The 21,676-nt window shown below is 42.0% G+C and overlaps 1 protein-coding gene across 2 annotated transcripts in view; it reads right to left on the reverse strand.

Annotated features, from left to right (window-relative positions):
• Window positions 1-607: 607 nt before the first annotated feature.
• Window positions 608-21,676, reverse strand: part of ZFYVE9 (zinc finger FYVE-type containing 9) — a 164,217-nt gene continuing 143,148 nt past the window's right edge. For both annotated transcript variants that reach the window (XM_066269192.1, XM_066269191.1), the window contains 3 exons: window positions 9,545-9,650; window positions 6,821-6,997; window positions 608-2,613 (listed from right to left, as the gene is read on the reverse strand). In XM_066269192.1, coding sequence (XP_066125289.1) covers window positions 2,452-2,613; window positions 6,821-6,997; window positions 9,545-9,650 — 445 coding nt within the window. In that variant the 3' untranslated portion in view covers window positions 608-2,451. The remainder of the gene's footprint in view (window positions 2,614-6,820; window positions 6,998-9,544; window positions 9,651-21,676) is intronic.

The raw sequence follows: 21,676 nt of genomic DNA on the forward strand, positions 1-21,676 counted from the left end.
CAGGAATAACAGAATCAGTTTCTGTAGAAGCTCTGAACTTCCAAGGTACATTTAGATCAAGTTGGACGTTAATACCAAAAATGCCTGCCCCTATTAACAAGTGTTCTTATCAGGTTCTGGAGGGATGTGTGTGGTCCCAGGGCCCAGTCCCTACACACTGGTATTCTGTGGGCATCTACTCTCCCTCCCCCCCTTTAGAAACTTAGAGTACCTCTGAGTCTTAGAGAAAGGTCACAATCCCAGTTCTCTGCAGCCACCACCATCAAAGCATATGAAGAGAGAGGTAGAGAGTGAATTCACCACCACCGCCATAGAAAAGGGATAAACAAAGGTAGACACACTTTAAATTGAAAGCCAGGCTTTTGGGCCTGTTTGGAAAGTGGCTGCTGCCCTAAACACAGCTCCACAGCCTGTTAACTGTCTAGTGCTAAGCCCAGCTGTAACCACTGGGGAGCAGCCTCTCACTGTCTGGAGGCTTGCATTGGTTTCCAGAGGGTTCTTGAGCTGTGCTTCTAGGCAGAGGGACCTCTTGCTGCTTGGCCCAGGCTTTCAGAAGAATGACTGACAAGGCAATGAGTTATGCTAGAACAGTTTTTCAAACTCTGGGTTGTGAAATCCATTTGGTCTGTGACCAAAATAAATATTTAATGAAAAAGTACTCAGAGTGTATCTCATGTATCATAGGTAAACCAAATCTTGGTTTCTAATACCACTGTAAGAAACCACGACTGATTCCAAGACTGGGGCAGGGTAAGTAAGCACTAGATGAGCCAGGAGCATCTTGTTATGTCAGAAAACAAAGTGTTCAAAAAAAATGATAGGAGCAGTCACTAGGACATAGGAGCTACCCTAAAGGTGCTCTCTCTGGCCAAAGCTGAGGTCATTTGAGCACCCAATAATGGATTAGAACCATTCAAAAAGTAGTCAGCAAGTCCACAATGCAAATCAATTAAATGAATAAATAAAGAGGAAAAAAGGAAGAGCCTTTGCTTAAAGACAACTAAATGCAACCAGTAAAAGTGGAATAGAAAATTCTTTGGCCATCATAGTAAAAGATCAATTCAGACAAGAAACATCAGTGGATACTAAATCTAAGTGGAAAATTTGATGAGCAAGGTATTTGTATGATCTGAAAATGTACACACTGGTTATTCATTCCAAGAAAAAAACAGTGCGAAAATTGGGCAATACGTTGACCAGGTGGTCAAAATTTACCATTATCAATGAGGGACAGGTGGATATATCAAGTGACTCCAGAGTTGATTACCTAACAATGACACATCACTTAGAATTCTGGCCAAGAATACATAAACTAATTCTAATTATAAAAAGATACCAATCAAATCTTTAAAAATGAGGCATTTTCTATTAAAGTGGCATGAGGGAACTATACTCACCAAAAATATGGAGGAAATAAAAGATGTAGGTCAGGAAAGCTATTTGCCATGTCAGGTGCTAGGGGAAAGCAGCACATGAATGCTAAAATGACTGAAGTTGCGAACTGTCCTGCTGTAAAAAAATGTCCTTAATTTTAGGACATACGCATTAAAGTATTTAGGGGTAAACAGCTATTAGGATGATACTCTCAAATGCCTCCTTTTTTTATGGAGAGACACTAATAATGCAAATGAGGCAAAATGTTAATACATGAACAATAGGTGAATCTAGGTAAAACATACATAGGTTTTTTGTACTTTTAACCTTCTTGGAAGTTTAAATTCTCAATAAAATTTTAAAAAATACTTTTAGTGTATATCATAATTAAGAATGTCTTGGATGTATCATAAGCTTTCATAGAAAGGTCCAATTCAGTACCTGCCGTTCACGTGGGCAGATCTTAAACAGTCCTGAACTTGGCTCTGCTGTCCAAGTCACCTTGTTTACACTGAGTTGCCCTTTATTGGCTAGAAGAGGGATAATCCACTGGGTAATCTGGTAAAAACAAACAAAAAACCTATGTGACTTCTACTTGAAGTCACCGATGTAATGGGACAAGATCAGTGTAACAGTCTCCTTATATCAATTCTCTACAACGAGTACAAGACTGATGCTTCAGTTTTTATTTCCCCTCTGCCCTCCCACCCACCCTTGGTGATGGCTGTACCCATTTGAGCATTTCTGAGCACAAGACCATAAGTAAGTCTTAAAACAGGAGCAGAATTCTTGTCTAAACAGTAACAGAAGGGGATTAGCTGCAAGGATAGCATAACTGGTGTGCAGTAATGGAGGCTGTCCAGATCTTCTTGGTGGACAATGCATAGAAGACTTAGAATTATGGAACATCTGTCCCCCCAACCACCCTTTTCCAGCATAGATCCCCAAAACCCCCACTCCCTCCCCCATTTATAGTGTTAACAAAAGCTTAATATTCCAGTTCTAAAGTGCAAATGACTTGGGTATGACTGCTGTTGCAACAGGTCTGAACAGAAAAAAAAAAATGAAGTCCTCTGTCTATGCGATGTTTTCCAGAATATAAAAGATGAGTTCCATGACGATGGGGCCCTCACTGAGCTGGCAGGCCCCTCCATGGATCACCGGCACCAAAGCGCTGTCCAGATCGTTCATGTACTGCGAGGGAAGGGGCTGGCCATTGCTCCCTGCTTGATAGCCAACCTACACCACGGAGAGAAGGGGATGACAGGTTACTGGATAGAGAAGAGCTCTCGAGAGGACTGAGGGCCAAGGAGGCTGAACAGGAAAGGAGATGTCCTTCCTGGCTATGGGTTAGACAAAGCAGTTAACACAGATTTCTCCTCCTCCTCCCTGAATTGTCATTTATCGTCCTATCATTTATCCAGCCTGACCCTAATACTTGGTAGCCATGAGACCTTGGGCAAGACACTTAACCTGTTAAAGTCTTAGTTTCTCAAGAAGGGGCAGGGGTGATATAAAGAGGTATGGAATGTCAGAAGTAATACCTAAACCTATAGTTGTGAAAATTAAAATGGGAACTATATTAGTTATGACTCCCTAATGCAGCAGAAACTGAACACATGTGCCAACCATCTGTCCAGACACCATCTTCTGAGCACCTACTAACAGGGATTCAAAGATGAATGTAACAGGGCCCTTGTCCTCAAGAAGTCCACACATCAGCAGAAAAGTAAATTTTAAAAATTGTTTTATGGTAAGGAATTCTCATTCCAGCCAGATTCAACAAGAGGACCATGATTACATTAAATAGAAAACATACTTGTTGACTGATGACTAGTCAGGAAATGGAACCAAATATGTAACCTTTCACGTTCTCCCTGGTAATGGCATCAAAATGGGAGTACTGGGACATGTCACAGGGATCCAAAATCCAAAGACAGGTACAGGCATACCTTGTTCTATTATGCTTTGCTTTAGTGTGCTCTGTGGATGTTGAGATTTTTACAAATTGAAGGATATTTGTTATGGTGATCCGCAGTTGGTGATTTCTGATGTTACTACTGTAATTGTTTTGGGGACGCCATGAACCACACCCATTAAGAAAGCAAACTTAATGGATAAATGTATGTTCTGACTTCTACAATGACTGACCATTACTCCATATCTCTCCCTCTCACCTCAGGCCTCTCTAGTCCCTGACACACAGCAATATTCAAATTAGACCAATTGATAACCCTACACTGGCCTCTAAGTGTTGAAGTAAAAGAAAGAGTCACATGTCTCCCACTTTAAATCAAAAGCTAGAAATAAATAAGCTTAGTAAATAAAGTACATCCAAAGCTCAGATAGGCCCAAAGCTAGGCCTCTTGCACCACATAGCCAAGTGATGGATGCAAGGAAAAGTTCTCGAAGGAAATTAAAAGTGCTACTCCAGTGAACACAAATGATCAAGTGAAACAGCCTCATTGCTGATATAGTTTTAGTGGTCTGGATAGATCAAACCAGCCACAACATTCCCAAGCCAAAGCCTAATCCAGAGCAAGGCCCCAACTCTTCAATTCTATGAAGACAGAGTTGAGGAAGCCCCAGAAAGGAAACTGGAAGCTAACAGAAGTCGGTTAATGAGGTTGAAGGAAAGAAGTTGTGTCCATAACAAAGTCCAGGTGAAGCAGCAAATGCTGAAGCAAATTTTCCAAAAGAGCTAGATAAGCTACTCAGTGAACATGGCTGCACTAAATAACAGATTTCAATGGAGATAAACGGCCATATATTGGAAGAAGATGCCATCTAGGACCTTCATAGCTAGAAAGGAGTAAATACCTGGTTTCAATGAATAGGCTGATACTCTTGTTAGGGACCAGTGCAGCTGGCGACTTTTAAGTTGAAGCCAATGCTCATTTACCATTCCAAACATCCTGGGCCCTTAAGAATTATGCTATATCTACTCTGTGCTCTATAAATGGAACAACAAAGCCCAGATAGCACATCCATTTTAAACATGGTTAATATTTTAAGCCCATTATCTAGAATCTACTGCTCAGAAAGATTCCTTTCAAAATATTACTGCTCACTGACAATGCACCGGGTCACCCAAGGGCTCTGATAGAGATGTGTAATTTTCACGCCTGCTAATACATCCACTCTGCAGCCTATCAATCAAGAAGTTATTTAGACTTTCAAGTCTTATTTTAAGAAACGCACTTTGTTTCAAAAACTGCATCATATTTTGTTTCTTAAAGCTGCCACAGATAATAGATTACTTTGATGGATCTGGACAAAGAAAATTTAAAACTTTCTGGAAAGGACTCACTATTCTAGATGTCCATGAGGGTTGGAAACGGGTCAAAAGAACTACATTAACGAGAGTTTGGAAGAAGTTGATTCCAACTCTCATGGATGACTTTGAGGGATTCAAGAATTCAGTGAAGGCGCCTGACCAGGTGGTGGCGCAGTGGATAGAGCGTCGGACTGGGATGCGGAAGGACCCAGGTTCGAGAACCCGAAGTCGCCAGCTTGAGCGCGGGCTCATCTGGCTTGAGCAAAGAGCTCACCAGCTTGGACCCACGGTTGCTGGCTCCAGCAAGGGGTTACTCGGTCTGCTGAAGGCCCCCGGTCAAGGCACATGTGAGAAAGCAATCAATGAACAACTAAGAAGTCGCAACGAGAAACTGATGATTGATGCTTCTCATCTCTCTCCGTTCCTGTCTGTCTGTCCCTGTCTATCTCTGCCTCTGTAAAAAAAAAAAAAAAAAGAAAAAAAAAGAATTCAGTGAAGGTCCTGGCCGGTTGGCTCAGCGGTAGAGCGTTGGCCTGGCGTGTGGGGGACCCGGGTTTGATTCCCGGCCAGGGCACATAGGAGAAGCGCCCATTTGCTTCTCCACCCCCCCCCCTTCCTCTCTTTCTCTCTCTTCCCCTCCCGCAGCCAAGGCTCCATTGGAGCAAAGATGGCCCAGGCGCTGGGGATGGCTCCTTGGCCTCTGCCCCAGGCGCTAGAGTGGCTCTGGTCTCGGCAGAGCGACACCCCGGAGGGGCAGAGCATCGCCCCCTGGTGGGCAGAGTGTTGCCCCTGGTGGGCATGCCGGGTGGATCCCGGTCGGGCGCATGTGGGAGTCTGTCTGACTGTCTCTCCCTGTTTCCAGCTTCAGAAAAATACAAAAAAAGAATTCAGTGAAGGAAGTAATCACAGATGACGTAAAAATAGCAAAAGAACTAGAATTAGTAATGGAGCTTGAAGGTGTGACTGAATTGCTGCAATCTCATGATAAAACTTTAACGTGTGAGGCGGTGCATCTTATGGACGAGCAAAGAAAGTTTCTTGAGATGGAACCTACTTCTGCTAAAGATGCTGTGAAGACTGTTGAAATAAAAACAAAGGATTTAGAATATTACATAAGTTTAGTTGATGAAGCGCTGGCAGGGTTTGAGAGGACTGACTCCACTTTTGAAAGAAGTTCTACAACAGGTAAAATGCTATCAAATAGCATCACATGCTACAGACAAATTGTGAAGTGAAGAGTCCAACGGATGCATCAAACGATCTTACTGTCTGGTTTTAAGAAACTGTCACAGCCACCAATCTTCAGCAACCCTTCCCCTGACCAGTCAGCAGCCATCAGTGCCGAGTCAGGACCCTCTAGCAGCAAAAAGATTATGACTTGCTGAAGGCTCAGATGACAGCTAGCATTTCTTAGCAATAAAATATTTTTAAATTAAGGTATGTCCATTTTTTTAGGCACAATACTATTGCACACTTACTATATACTACAGTATAGTGCAAACGTAACTTTTATACATGCTAGGAAATAAAAAAATTCATGTGATTTCACCTTATTGCGATATTCATTTATTACTGTGGTCTGGAATGGAACCACGATACCTCTGAGTGTCTCACCAAAAATGTAAGACAGACAGAAGCTTGACCACAACAGACCGGAGCTGACAGGAAAATTAACAAGGTAACAGCTCAAGTCCTATCTACTAACAAACATGGAAATGTTCACAGTGAGAAAACCTTAAGGAGTGGGAGCTGCAGAGGCCAGTCAGCAGAGGACTGTGAGGTCAGATTAGGGAAACAGGATACAGGACAGCTTGGACCTGTTCTCTAAGAAAGGCAGAATGATTCCTGAGGTGGGACTGCAAAGTCTCAAAGGGAAGCATCAATGTCATTCACATGGGTGGCAGGTCTTCACACACATACTTCTAACCCTAAAAAGAAAACCAAGTCCTTGGCACATATTCGGGTGAGAAAGCCAAGGTTCAAATGATTCAAAGTCTGATCACATAGCACATCAAGGTGTATTTGTAATAGAGGGAAAGCCAGAATACTACATCTGGTCAGGCCCAAGGTTCACAGAATTAAACTCTGTTGAAGCAAGCGAACTCACATGTCCGAAAATATAGACACTGTCCAAGGCCGGCTTCAAAGGCTACCTAAGAAGTTTCTTACCTGATCTGAGTCTAGTGTCACACGCAGTCCCAGTTTAGTCATTCCATCTTCCTTCAGAAGCTTCAGGTGGGGACAGAGAGCAAGACAAAAAGCCTTGGCAATGTGCTCAGTCAGTCGGCTATGATCTGCAGGGTCACTCAGGCAACTGTGCTGGTCATCATTTTCTAGGAAAAACACCTGTTCCCCAAACAAAAGAGACTTTTAACCCTGTGCCCAGGAGATAGATGTGGGAAGAAACAAGTGCATCAGCTCAATGTGCATGAGCACTTTCATCCACTGAGATGTGCAAGACCTGACAGGACACCTCAAAGCCCTTGAGCCAAAACAAAGGCACTACCATTTTACATCCAAGAAACAAGCTCAGTCTCTGCATCTACAAAATAGTAGTAGCAACCTGCCTATCTCCCTGAAAGCCATGATCAGGGTCATAATGGTACATTCTACTCAGAAAAGGCTCACATTCTGTACTGTGCACTTCTAAAAGATAATTCTTATATGTGGACAATTATCTTAGGAACTGATCTTAGAATCTAAGTGAAAGACCCCTAGAGGTTATTTGACCCTAACCCTTCATATTACAGATTACTCATAGAAGGGAGGTGGCTCACTCAAGTACATGTAAGTACCCAGAGACAGGGTTAAGCCCAGAATCTGGGTCTTTTGCTTCTTACCACAGAGCTTTTCCCACCACATAGCCCTGCCACTGCTGAGGCCAGAGCTGTTTCAGTGTCCACTGCACTGGGCATAGGCAGAAGCCTAGCAAATTTGGAACTAAGAGACCTGAGTCCTATTCACATAGGGAGGGGTGATGAGCAAGTCCTTAGGCTTCTTAATGTCCACTTTGACTTGATAAAATGGAAAGCACCTGAACTCCCTAGTTACTGTAAAAAGTAAATGATATATAAGCAAAATATGCTAATTTATACCAACCCCTCACTTATTGCTCAATAAGGGGCTTATACTAAGAATACTAAAAAGAGGTCACCTCTGAAGCCCTGTGGCTGATGCACTAGTGAGCATGGTAGCATGAAATGATGGAAGAGCTCTGGAGTGGGAGTTGGGAAGCCTCTGGCCTTTGCTCTATCAGTAACCAACATCAGGTAAGTCTCAAAAATAAATCACTTGGAGCAGTAACTCAAGAACTGAAGAACCAGATTCTATTCTCTGTATTACTAGAAGCCAGCTATGTGAACTGGGGGTAAGGAATTTAAATCTCTTGTGGCTGCAGTTACCTTGAGTATAAAGTGGAAAAGACAGGCCCTGACTGGTTTACTCAGTAGATAGAGCATTGGCCCAGCATGCTCTATCTGATATCTATGATAGAGCATGCAGATGTCCCGGGTTCAATCTCCAGTCAGGGCACACACAAGAAACGACCATCTGCTTTTCTTCCCTTCCCTCTCCCCTTCTCTTTCTCTTCCCCTCTTACAGCCAGTGGCTCTGCTGGTCCAAGCAACAGCCTCGAGCGCTGAGGATAGCTTGGCTGATTTGAGCATTGGCCCCAGATAAGGGTTGCTGGGTAGATCCTGGTTGGGGAGCAAGCAGGTATTTGTCTATCTTCCCCTCCTCTCACTTAAAAAAGAAAATTAAAATGGAAAAGGTAGAAGTCACAGAACATTTTTAAAAATTACTTCTAGGCCCTGGCCAGTTGGCTCAGTGGTAAGAGCGTCGGCCTGGTGTGCAAGGGGTCCCGGGTTCGATTCCCGGCCAGGGCACACAGGAGAAGCGCCCATCTGCTTCTCCACCCCTCCCCCTCTCCTTCCTCTCTGTCTCTCTCTTCCCCTCCCGCAGCGAGGCTCCATTGGAGCAAAGATGGCCCGGGCGCTGGGGATGGCTCCTTGGCCTCTGCCCCAGGCGCTAGAGTGGCTCTGGTCGCAGCAGAGCGACGCCCCCTGGTGGGCGTGCCGGGTGGATCCCGGTCGGGCGCATGCGGGAGTCTGACTGTCTCTCCCTGTTTCCAGCTTCGGAAAAATACAAAAAAAAAAAAAATTACTTCTAAAACTACAAGGAATCTTAGACAGCTTTAACTTAATGGTTTATTTTACAGATAAGTATAAATAAGGTTCGAAAGAAATTAAGAGACCTAGGACCCACCTGTTCATTCTCAAAGAATAAACTTTCTGATTTGTCTGATAGGTACACACATACAGGGTCTCTGCCCTACCCCTCTCATTTCCAGGTTAGCCTCTAACACAGCTTTCAAGTTAAGGGACAATATAGTGAAAAACAGCTTGGCCAGATCTGAGTTTGAATCAGAACTCTTTGACATTACTTCTTTACCATGTATAATCTTGGGCAAGATACTTAGTCTCCAAATTAGTTTTGTTTTCTTTTACTCTTTTTAAATTAGAGTTGACACTAGTTTTCTCATTGGTGAAATAAGTCAATTTTTTAAAGACCGTGTTATCTAAGATAGTTTAAGTGTGAGTGCAGCATAACTTGCCCAGCTTGCTGAATAGTACAGCAAAGATGGTAAGTACCATTCAGAGTTGGACCCTTCATGAATTCCATGAAAGCAAATCTCTAAAAGATGGTTCACAGGAAGAAGCAGACATCAGTGCTGCAGCCTGCACTTGGCACTTCTTCCCAGTGAGCTAAAAAGGACCAGAGGGAACTGGAGGACAGAAGATAAACAGATTTTTCTTCTTATCCTCCAGAATCAGCTCAGAATGCATCTCTAGAGCTAGCAAAGAGGGTCCATAATACCAAGTTTTACTTCCTTACCTCTGTCCATCTGATGACCTTTCCATTTGCTTTATACTCTGATCCATGGAATATCTTCACACTTGTTATAGACTCCATGGACTTCCCATCTATAGGACTCATGACACTAAAACAGAGGCAAAGAAAAAAGATAGAAGCAGCTCTTATTTGATTTCTCATCAAATCTTGCTACTAATTACACTGGGTACCCTGCCAAACACATCTGTGCAACATGTCACAGCAAGAAGCCACTACACAAAAATATATGTGAACACAGTGCTCATGGGAAAGGCCCATCAAATTAATTTTTTTTATTTATTTATTCATTTTAGAGAGGAGAAGGAGAGACAGAGGGAGAGAGAGAGGAGAGAGAGAGAGAAGGGGGGGAGGAGCTGGAAGCATCAACTCCCATATGTGCCTTGACCAGGCAAGCCCAGGGTTTCGAACCGGCGACCTCAGCATTTCCAGGTCGATGTTTTATCCACTGCGCCACCAGAGGTCAGGCCCATCAAATTAATTCAAAGAACACACATACAAAAAAGGACTTATGATCTCAGGAGCTGGTTCTTTTTTTTTTTTTTTTTTTTTTTAAGATTTTATTTATTCATTTGAGAGGAAGAAAAGAGACAGAAAGAGAGAGAGAGGGAGGAGGAGGAGGAGCAGGAAGCATCAACTCCCATATGTGCCTAGGCCTGGTGAGCCTAGGCCTGGTGAGCCCAGGGCTTCGAACCAGCGACTTTGGCATTTCCAGGTTGACACTTTATCCACTGCACCACCACAGGTCAGGCTGGTTCTTTTAATATAAAGACACTGTTCCCTCAGAGCTGCTCTCTTCCTCCAGCATCCCTTCCTTCAGTGACTTCACGGTCACCCACCCAGTCTTGCTCTGCTCTCTGCTGTCACAGCCCTTTGCTCCTGACTGTAATAGCTCCCATCACGTTACACTCTTCAGACATTTGTATTTGCCTTACAAACGAACTTCTGAAGGGGAAGGACATGACATACTTACGTTTGCTGCTATTTCTCAGTTCTGACACACTACTTTGTATGTAAGGGTTTAATAAATGTTTACTAATTAAAAGATTTACCTGAATATAGTCATTACAACAGCGCTAGTGTGAATAGATGAACAAGTGTCTATATTATCTATCGCAACAAATTCCTTTTGGTGCTATCCTGACCAGGCGGTGGCGCAGTGGGTAGAGCGTTGGACTGGGATGCGGAAGGACCCAGGTTCGAGACCCTGAGGTCGCCAACTTGAGCACAGGCTCATCTGGCTTGACCAAAAAAAAAAAGCTTACCAGCTTCACTGGCTCAAGCAAGGGGTTACTAGGTCTGCTGAAGGCCCGCGGTCAAGGCACATATGAGAAAGCAATCAATGAACAACTAAGGGGTCGCAACGAAAAACTCTGATGATTGATGCTTTTTAACTCTCTCCATTCCTGTCTGTCTGTCCCTATCTATCCCCCTCTCTGTCCTTGTAAAAAACAAACAAAAAACCAAACAAAACAAACAAAAAAAAATTCCTTTTGGTGCTAAATTATCATTCCTAGATTCCTGGGTAGAACGGCCCACTCTTTATAGTCATTTCCTCTTCAAAATATAACAAGTATGTGGAGACACATACTGGTGATGAGGATTTGAAATAATTGGAATTACAAAGATTCCAAATTCTTCCTAATACTTTTCAAACCTGTTTATGTTTTTCAATCTTCACGTTCATAAGATAAAATTTAACTCAAACTTCAGTATCAGGGATTCACTTCTTTCACTGGAATTAAAATTATTTAAACAATGTTGAGTTTAATTGCTAATTCATCCGACAATAATGTCAAAGAAAGAGCACCCAGTCTACCCTGTGGTGGTGCAATGGATAAAGCATCGACCTGGAATGCAGAGGTTACTGGTTCAAAACCCCGGCTTGCCTGGTCAAGGCACATATGGGACTCGATGCTTCCTGCTCCCCTCCCCCCGTGTCTCTCTCTCTGTAAAAATGAATAAATAAAATCTAAAAAAAATTAAATAAAAGAGCACCCATACTTGATTACTATTCTTTTGAGAGAGGATATCCAGAGAGAGGGACAAGCTGGAAAACATTCCATTTATACACTACAAACTAAACTCGAGTTTGATGGTCTTCCCTAACTAGTTCCTATTCTGTTATTGTTTTCTTTTTCTTTTTTCTTTTTTAGTAAGAGAGGCAAAGACAAGAAGGGGGAGAGATGCCTGACCTGTGGTGGCGCAGTGGATAAAGCGTCGACCTGGAAATGCTGAGGTCGCTGGTTCAAAACCCTGGGCCTGCCTGGTCAAGGCACATATGGGAGTTGATGCTTCCAGCTCCTCCCCCCTTCTCTCTCTCTGTCTCTCTCTCCTCTGTCTCTCTCCTCTCTAAAAATGAATAAATAAAAAATATATTTAAAAAAAAAAAGAAGGGGGAGAGATGAAAAGCATCAACTCATAGTTGCATCACTTTAGTTGTTCACTGATTGCTTCTCATATGTGCCTTGACAGGGGCCTCCAGCTGAGCTAGTGACTCCTTGCTCAAGCTAGCAACCTTGCAGTTTTGAACCTGGACTTCAGTGTTCCAGGTTGATGCTCTATCTACTGCACCACCACAGGTCAGGCAGTTCTTGTCCTGTTTTCTTTTCTTTTCTTTCTTTTTTTATTCAGTGAGAGGAGGGGCAGGAAAGACAGACTCTTGTGTGCGCCCTGACCAGGATCTACCCGGAAAGCCCACTAGGGGGCAATGTTATGCCCATCTGAGACACTCTTCCGTTGCTCAGCAACCAAACTCTTCTTAATGCCTGAGGTGGAGGTCATTAAGCTATCCTCAGGCACCCAGGGCCAACTCGCTCCAATCGAGCCATGGCTGCAGGGAGGGAAGAGAGAAAGAGAGAGAGAGAGAGACAGGCGAGAAAGAGAGGGGTAGAGAAGCAGATGGGTGCTTCTGTGTGCCCTGACTGGGAATCAAACCCAAAACATCTACACCAGGCATGGCTAACATATGGCCACATAATGTTATGCGGCCCGCAATTAAATTTTTAATATTCTCCGCTACTTTAAAATCTCAGCTACTCAGAAGCGGAAGTGTCTTTGATTATTGGAAATCGAGATATTTAAGAAGATAGTGATATGCAGAAAAGAATTCTGCGTGTGACTAATCTAGGGTTAACTTCCAATAACTGGTTGAATGGATTCACGATACTTCTTTATTTTTATTTTTTATTTTTTTCATTTTTCCGAAGCTGGAAACGGGGAGGCAGTCAGACAGACTCCCGCATGCACCCGACCAGGATCCACCCGGCATGCCCACCAGGGCGCGATGTTTTGCCCCTCTGGGGCATCGCTCTGTTGCATCCAGAGCCATTCTAGCGCCTGAGGCAGAGGCCACAGAGCCATCCCCAGCGCCCGGGCCATCTTTGTTCCAATGGAGCCTCAGCTGCAGAGGGGAAGAGAGAGACAGAGAGGAAGGAGAGGGGGAAGGGTGGAGAAGCAGATGGGTGCTTCTCCTGTGTGCCCTGGCTGGGAATCAAACCCAGGACTCCTGCACGCCAGGCCGACGCTCTACTGCTGAGCCAACCGGCCAAGGCACTTCTTTATTTTTTTAAAAAATTCCATTATAAAGATTTACAACTTTTGTACTCATCTGTACTCGATATGATCTGTTTGATGTTTAGCAGCAATGTTACCCACATTTTTTTAGGCGGAGTCTGCCAGTGTGCACCCAAGGTCAAACAATTCATTATTTTTGTGGTCAAGTGTGCTGAATCAGGTGGCATTGTAGTATAGACAATAGCTGCAGTTGATAACTGAAAACGTGTGCAGGCTGTTTGTAAAACGAAATAATTGTTTTATTTGCGATATAACCCCTTCAAGCTCATTCTATTAATTAAATATTTTTTTGATTGCGATAGTTTGGATATTTATACGGTATGTAATATTTTTATTAAAATATATTTTTACTAAAATAATATTGTATATTAAAATTTTTTCCCTCACATTTATTCATAGACAAATTACACAAAATTTTGTTTACTTAAACAAATCGTTGTTTTGAGTGACGTCAGAGAAATGGCGCCGTGAGGAGCGCAACTGACAAATCTCCCCAAAATTTCAACAAGTTCATCAACCAGAGACAGAAAAATCTATCTTTGGAGCATCTGGGAGTTCCACACACTGAAGGCAAAGGTAGGATCAAGCAAAAAATTGACTAAATATATAATCAACCCTGAAGGAAATAAGTCGGACAAAGGAACACTCTGCCTTCCTCACTAACCTGAGCAAAGGCTTTCACTTGGAACTGAGAGTGGGGGGGGGGCCTAAGGGCGTGAAGTAAGCTAGGCTGTGGCACGGAATTTATTTAAGCCAAGGAAAGAGTATGCCTGTAGTGAATCAGCAGACACCCGCGCAGCCGGGAGCAGAGGCCCGCGCGCTGCCAGCAGCAGCTGCAAGTGGTGCATGGGGAGTGCGCCAAAGCGAATTTCCCTACGCCTGAGCTTCTCTAGGCAGGTGGGGCGCCTCACCCAGCCATTCAAGCTAACAATCAAGTGTCGGAGGAGGGGCGCGTGGGCAGCTTGCAGTCCTTTCTGGAGCAGATCAGCGGATCCAATCACTGAAATTAGCTTAACCCACAGTCTGCTCACCTCCCAACTGACCTACGCAGCTCTAATTGACAAGATCTCTCTCAGTTCAGCGATCTAATACAAGAGGGGTGATATTTTTTAGGGCCTCTTGCTAAAGGGGTGGGGGAAACTTCTGATTGGCAGAGCTTTCATATTCAGGGATATACGCTAAAAAGAGGGACTTGGCAGTGTTAAGACCTCCTGTACTGCAGGCAGCGACTAGGACATCTTCTTCCCAGCCAAAACAGGCTACAAAGTGCAGAAAGCCTGGGGAGAGTGGTCCCACAGAGTGCTAGGTGTGAACAGGCCTGGAGGCTCACAGAAAGTCACCTTGACAGCAATTAGCTCCCAGCCCCGCCTGATTACGCTGGCAGCTCTGACTGCCAGAGCCTTACCCAGAGCCCTGAATTGAGTGGGGATAGAGTGGGGATTTGCCAGCTCTTTGAGCCTCTTACTTCCCAGGCAGAGGCAGTGGCAGCCTCATAGCTGGATCATCAGGCTGCTAATTCAGGAAGGAAAGACTAGGAGAGAGGTTCTGGGAAAATGGACTCTCTCATTGTTGGAGCCTGCAAACATTAATAAGCCTTGACTACCAACGAGACTGAAGCCTAATATATGACATCGCCATAGAGTCTCATCAACTGCAAATCTCTACCTAAGCGTGACACAGGGGCAGAGCCTGGGGTACAGAGTCACCAACCAGGAAGAGGGAGAGGAAAGAAAAAGGAAGAAGAAGGTAACCTCTCAAAATAAAGAAAAATCCACAGACTTTATAACTTGTTCCACTTTTTTTTGTTTCTTTCATCTTCTTGCCTTTATTATTATTATTTCTATTTCCTCCACCTTGGTCCTTTTATTCTCTGCCCATCTTATTCTTTCCTCTTCTTGAACTACACTACTCATAAGTGTTACATTTTATTTCTTTTCTTCTTCCTTACTCTCCATGAGGGTTAGACTCCAAAACCCTTAACTCACTCTCTCTCTCTCTGTTTTTTTTTTTCTTTTCTTTTCCCCTTGTTCTTATTTCTCACTCTCTATTAGTTTCTTCTTTTCTCCGTTTACTTTTCTTCTCATTCAATCCTCAATCATGAACATATTATTTAATTTGGGACTCAAGTTTTTTTTGTGGTATTTTGGGTGCTTTTTACTTCATTTTTTAACTTATTAGCATTCCTCCCAACCCAGGATCTCCATTCTATTTAGTTTTTGCTCCACTTAATATAATAGTTTTTTTTCGCTTTTTTCTGTTTCCCTCTTATCCCTCTCATTATATCTCTTACTCGACCATCTACTTACAAGCAAAACATTTTATACTTGACCCAAATTTTTTCCTTTCTTGCATTTTGTGGGTCCCTAATTCCTTTTTTGCCCCTTTTTTAAACACTTCCCCCCAACTCAGGCCCTCCATTATAGGCAGTTTTTGTTCCATTTAAAACTGTTCATCACGATATTTTCCTAAGGAGGAGGGGAGAGGAGGGGAAAAGAAGAAAGAAAAGGGGGGAGAAATAATAAATTATTATTGGGGGTTTTTTCCAAAAAATTTTCCATTTTTTTTACTTAATTTTTTTACTTTTTATTCTTTATTAATTCTCATTAGTGCTATCAACAAGACCACCCTCAGATGCCATTAAGAAAAAGAAAATCGAGGCCCTGGCTGGTTGGCTCAGCGGTAGAGCGTTGGCCTGGCGTGTGGGGGACCCGGGTTCAATTCCCGGCCAGGGCACATAGGAGAAGCCCATTTGCTTCTCCACCCCCCCCTCCTTCCTCTCTGTCTCTCTCTTCCCCTCCAACAGCCAAGGCTCCATTGGAGCAAAGATGGCCCGGGTGCTGGGGATGGCTCCTTGGCCTCTGCCCCAGGCACTAGAGTGGCTCTGGTCGCGGCAGAGTGACGCCCCGGAGGGGCAGAGCATCGCCCCCTGGTGGGCAGAGCGTCGCCCCTGGTGGGCGTGCCGGGTGGATCCCGGTTGGGCGCATGCGGGAGTCTGTCGGACTGTTTCTCCCCGTTTCCAGCTTCAGAAAAATACAAAAAAAAAATACAAAAAAAAAAAGAATAACATAAGAATAATAGGTATATCAGAGGGAGAAGAGAGAGAAAATGGAATGGAGAATATATTCAAACAAATAATAGACAAGAAATTCCCAAATCTGTAGAAAGAACTAAAGCCTCAAATTCAAGAAGCAAACAGAACGCCAAGTTTTCTTAACCACAACAAAACTACTCCAAGGCACATCATAATGAAAATGGCACAAACCAACGACAAAGAAAAAATTCTCAAGGCAGCCAGGGAAAAGAAGAATACAACATATAAACGAAGGCCTATTTGATTATCATCAGATTATCATCAGAGTTTCTCAGCAGAAACTCTACAAGCTAGAAGAGAGTGGACCCCAATATTTAAAGCCCTGAAAGAGAGGAACTTTCAGCCAAGAATACTATACCCATCAAAGCTATCCTTCAAATACGAATGAGAAATAAAAACATTCACAAATACAGAAAAGATGAGGGAATTTATCATCAGAAAACCCCCAATCTAGGAAATACTAAAGGGGGTTTTCCAACCAGATTCAAAGAACAAAACAAAACAAAACCACAAGTAAAAGCTTCACCAAGAACACAATAAAACCAAATTTAAACTGTGACAACAAAAGCAAAAAAAAGGGAAGAGGACGGAGATTAACAGTAGCAAAGGACGATGAAGTGCAGAAACACTCATAAGATAGGGTACTTCAATGAATATGGTAGGTACCATTTTCATTACTTAATGGTAACCACCCCTGAAAAAACCACCACAGAAGCACATGACTTAAAAAAGGTAGCACCAGAGGAAAGAAGTATGGAATACAAACAAACAAAAACAAATGACAGAAAAACAAAAGAGAAGAATCAAACAAGATACAAAACTAACAGAAAGCAATTTATAAAATGGCAATAGGGAACCCAGAAATGTCAATAATTACACTAAATGTAAATGGATTAAACTCACCAATAAAAAGACACAGAGTAGCAGAATGGATTAAAAAAGAAAATCCAACTGTATGCTGCCTACAAGAAACACATCTAAGCAACAAGGATAAAAACAAATTCAAAGTGAAAGGCTGCAAAACAATACTCCAAGCAAATAACATCCAAAAAAAAGCAGGTGTAGCAATACTCATATCTAATAATGGTGACTACAAGACAGAAAGTACTCAGACAAAAATGGTCATTTCATAATGATTAAGGGGACATGGAATCAAGAAGACATAACAATCCTTAATATATATGCACCAAACCAAGGAGCACCAAAATATATAAGACAGCTACTTATTGACCTAAAAACAAAAACTGACAAAAATACAATCATACTTGGAGACCTCAATACACCGCTGATGGCTCTAGATCGGTCATCCAAACAGAGAATCAATAAAGATATCAATATCTTGGCCTTAAACAAAACAATAAAGATATTGATCAATATCAATATCTTTGGCCTTAAACAAAACACTAGAGCACCTGGATATGATAGACATCTACAGGACACTTCTTCCCAAAGTGACAGAGTATACATTTTTCTCTAGTGTACATGGAACATTCTCAAGAATTGACCATATGTTGGGCCACAAAAATAACATCAGCAAATTCAGAAAAATTGAAATTGTACCAAGCATATTTTCTGATCATAAAGCCTTGAAACTAGAATTCAACTGCAAAAAAGAGGGGGAAAAACCCACAAAAATGTGGAAACTAAACAACATACTTTTAAAAAATGAATGGGTCAAAGAAATAAGCGCAAAGATCAAAAGATATATACAGACAAATGAAAATGACAATACGACATATCAGAATCTCTGGGATGCAGCAAAAGCAGTAATAAGAGGGAAGTTCATATCACTTCAGGCCTATATGAACAAACCAGAGAGAGCCCAAGTGAACCACTTAACTTCACACCTTAAGGAACTAGAAAAAGAAGAACAAAGACAACCCAAAACCAGCTGAAGAAAGGAAATAATAAAAATCAGAGCAGAAATAAATGAAATAGAGAACTGAAAAACTATAGAAATTAGTAAAACAAGGAACTGGATCTTTGAAAAGATCAACAAGATTGACAAACCCTTGGCAACCCTTGGAAAAAATAAAAAGCATTTGTATAAACAAAATCCAAAATGAAAGAGGAGAAATCACCACAGACATCAAAGATATACAAAGAATTATTGTAGAATACTACGAAAAACTATATGTCACCAAATTCAACAATTTAGAAGAAATGGATAAATTCCTAGAATACAACCTTCCTAGACTGAGTCATGAAGAAGCAGAAAGTCTAAATAGACCAATTAGCAGGGAGGAAATAGAAAAAACTATTAAAAACCTCCCCCAAAATAAAAGTCCAGGCCCAGACGGTTATACTAGTGAATTCTATCAAACATTCAAAGAAGACTTGGTTCCTATTCTACTCAAAGTCTTCCAAAAAATTAAAGAAGAAGCAATACTTCCAAACACATTTTATGAGGCCAACATAACCCTCATACCGAAACCTGGCAAGGACGGCACAAAAAAAGAAAACTACAGACCAATATCTCTAATGAATACAGATGCTAAAATACTAAATAAAATACTGGCAAATCAAATACAACAACATATTAAAAAAATAATACATCATGATCAAGTGGGATTCATCCTAGAATCTCAAGGATGGTTCAACATATGTAAAACGGTTAACGTAATACACCATATCAAAAAAACAAAGAAAAACCATATGATCTTATCAATAGATGCAGAAAAGGCAGTAGATAAAATACAACACAACTTTATGTTTAAGACACTCAACAAAATGGGTATAGAAGGAAAATACCTCAACATGATAAAGGCCATATATGATAAACCATCAGCCAACATCATATTAAATGGCATAAAACTGAGGACTTTCCACCTTAAATCAGGAACAAGACAGGGTTGTCCACTCTCTCCACTCTTATTTAATGTGGTGCTAGAAGTTTTGGCCAGAGCAATCAGACAAGAGAAAGAAATAAAAGGCATCCATATCGGAAAAGAAGAAATAAAGGTATCATTTTTTGCAGACGATATGATCCTATACATCGAAAACCCCAAAGACTCCACAAAAAGATTACTAGAAACAATAAACCAATACAGTAAGGTCGCAGGATACAAAATTAACATACAAAAGTCCACAGCCTTTCTCTATGCCAACAATGAAATATTAGAAAACGAACTCAAAAAAATAATCCCCTTCACGATTACAACAAAAAAAATAAAATACCTAGGAATAAACATAACAAAGAATGTAAAGGACCTATATAACGAAAACTACAAAGCATTGTTAAATAAAGGAAATCGAAAAAGATACAATGGGAAGGAAAAATATTCCTTGTTCTTGGATAGGAAGAATAAATATAATCAAAATGCCCATATTACCCAAAGCAATTTATAAATTTAATGCAATTCTCATCAAAATTCCTATGACATTTTTTAAAGAAATGGAACAAAAAAATCATCAGATTTATATGGAACTATAAAAAAACCCCGAACAGGACTGACCTGTGGTAGCACAGTGGATAAAGCGTTGACCTGGAAATGCTGAGATCGCTGGTTCGAAACCCTGGGCTTGCCTGGTCAAGGCACATATGGGAGTTGATGCTTCTAGCTCCTCCCCCCATTCTCTCTCTCTGTCTCTGCTCTCTCTCTCTCTCTGTCTCTCCCTCTCCTCTCTAAAATGAATATAAAAATAAATAATAAATAAATAAATAAAAATAAAAAAACCCCGAATAGCCAAAGCAATCCTAAGGAAAAAGAATGAAGCTGGGGGCATTACAATACCTGACTTTAAACTATATTATTGGGCCATAACAATCAAAACAGCATGGTATTGGCAGAAAAACAGACACTCAGACCAATGGAAGAGAATAGAAAGTCCAGAAATAAAACCACATATATATGGTCAAATAATTTTCGATAAAGGGGCCAACAACACACAATGGAGAAAAGAAAGCCTCTTCAACAAATGGTGCTGGGAAAACTGGAAAGCCACATGCAAAAGAATAGGCCCTGGCCGGTTGGCTCAGTGGTAGAGCGTCGGTCTGGCGTGCGGGGGACCCGGGTTCAATTCCCAGCCAGGGCACATAGGAGAAGTGCCCATTTGCTTCTCCACCCCCCCCTCCTTCCTCTCTGTCTCTCTCTTCCCCTCCCACAGCCAAGGCTCCACTGGAGCAAAGATGGCCCGGGCGCTGGAGATGGCTCCTTGGCCTCTGCCCCAGGCGCTAGAGTGGCTCTGGTCGCGGCAGAGCGACGCCCCAGAGGGGCAGAGCATCGCCCCCTGGTGGGCAGAGCATCACCCCTGGTGGGCGTGCCGGGTGGATCCCGGTCGGGCACATGCGGGAGTCTGTCTGACTGTCTCTCCCCGTTTCCAGCTTCAGGAAAAAAAAAAAAAGAAAAGAAAAAAGAATGAAACTCGACTACAGCTTGTCCCCTTGTACTAAAATTAATTCAAAATGGATCAAAGACCTAAATATAAGACCTGAAACAATCAAGTACATAGAAGAAGACATAGGTATTAAACTCGTGGACCTGGGTTTTAAAGAGCATTTTATGAATTTGACTCCAAAGGCAAGAGAAGTAAAAGCAAAGATAAATGAATGGGACTACATCAGACTAAAAAGTTTTTGCTCAGCAAGAGAAACTGACAACAAAATAAACAGACAGCCAACTAAATGGGAGATGATATTTTCAAACAACAGCTCAGATAAGGGCCTAATATCCAAAATATACAAAGAACTCGTAAAACTCAACAACAAACAAACAAACAAGCCAATAAAAAAATGGGAAGAGGACATGAACAGACACTTCTTCCAGGAAGAAATACAAATGGCTAACAGATATGTGAAAAGATGCTCATCTTCATTAGTTATTAGAGAAATGCAAATCAAAACTACAATGAGATACCACCTCACACCTGTTAGATTAGCTATTATCAATAAGACAGGTAATAGCAAATGTTGGAGAGGCTATGGAGAAAAAGGAACCCTCAATCACTCTTGGTGGGAATGTAAAGTAGTACAACCATTATGGAAGATAGTATAGTGGTTCCTCAAGAAACTGAAAATAGAACTACCTTATGACCCCGCAATCCCTCTACTGGGTATATACCCCAAAAACTCAGAAACATTGATACGTAAAGACACATGTAGCCCCATGTTCACTGCAGCATTGTCCACAGTGGCCAAGACATGGAAACAACCAAAAAGCCCTTCAACAGAAGACTGGATAAAGAAGATGTAGCACATATACACTATGGAATACTACTCAGCCATAAGAAATGATGACATCGGATCATTTACAACAAAATGGTGGGATCTTGATAACATTATACGGAGTGAAATAAGTAAATCAGGAAAAAACAAGAACTACATGATTCCATACATTGGTAGGACATAAAAACGAGACAAAGAGACATGGACAAGAGTGTGGTGGTTACCAAGGGTGGGGGGGAGGGGGTCGCAGGAGGGAAGGAGGGAGAGGGGAAGGGGAGGGGGAGGG

The sequence above is a fragment of the Saccopteryx bilineata genome, chromosome 3 (assembly GCF_036850765.1).
Source record: "Saccopteryx bilineata isolate mSacBil1 chromosome 3, mSacBil1_pri_phased_curated, whole genome shotgun sequence".
NCBI classification, from domain to species: domain Eukaryota; kingdom Metazoa; phylum Chordata; class Mammalia; order Chiroptera; family Emballonuridae; genus Saccopteryx; species Saccopteryx bilineata.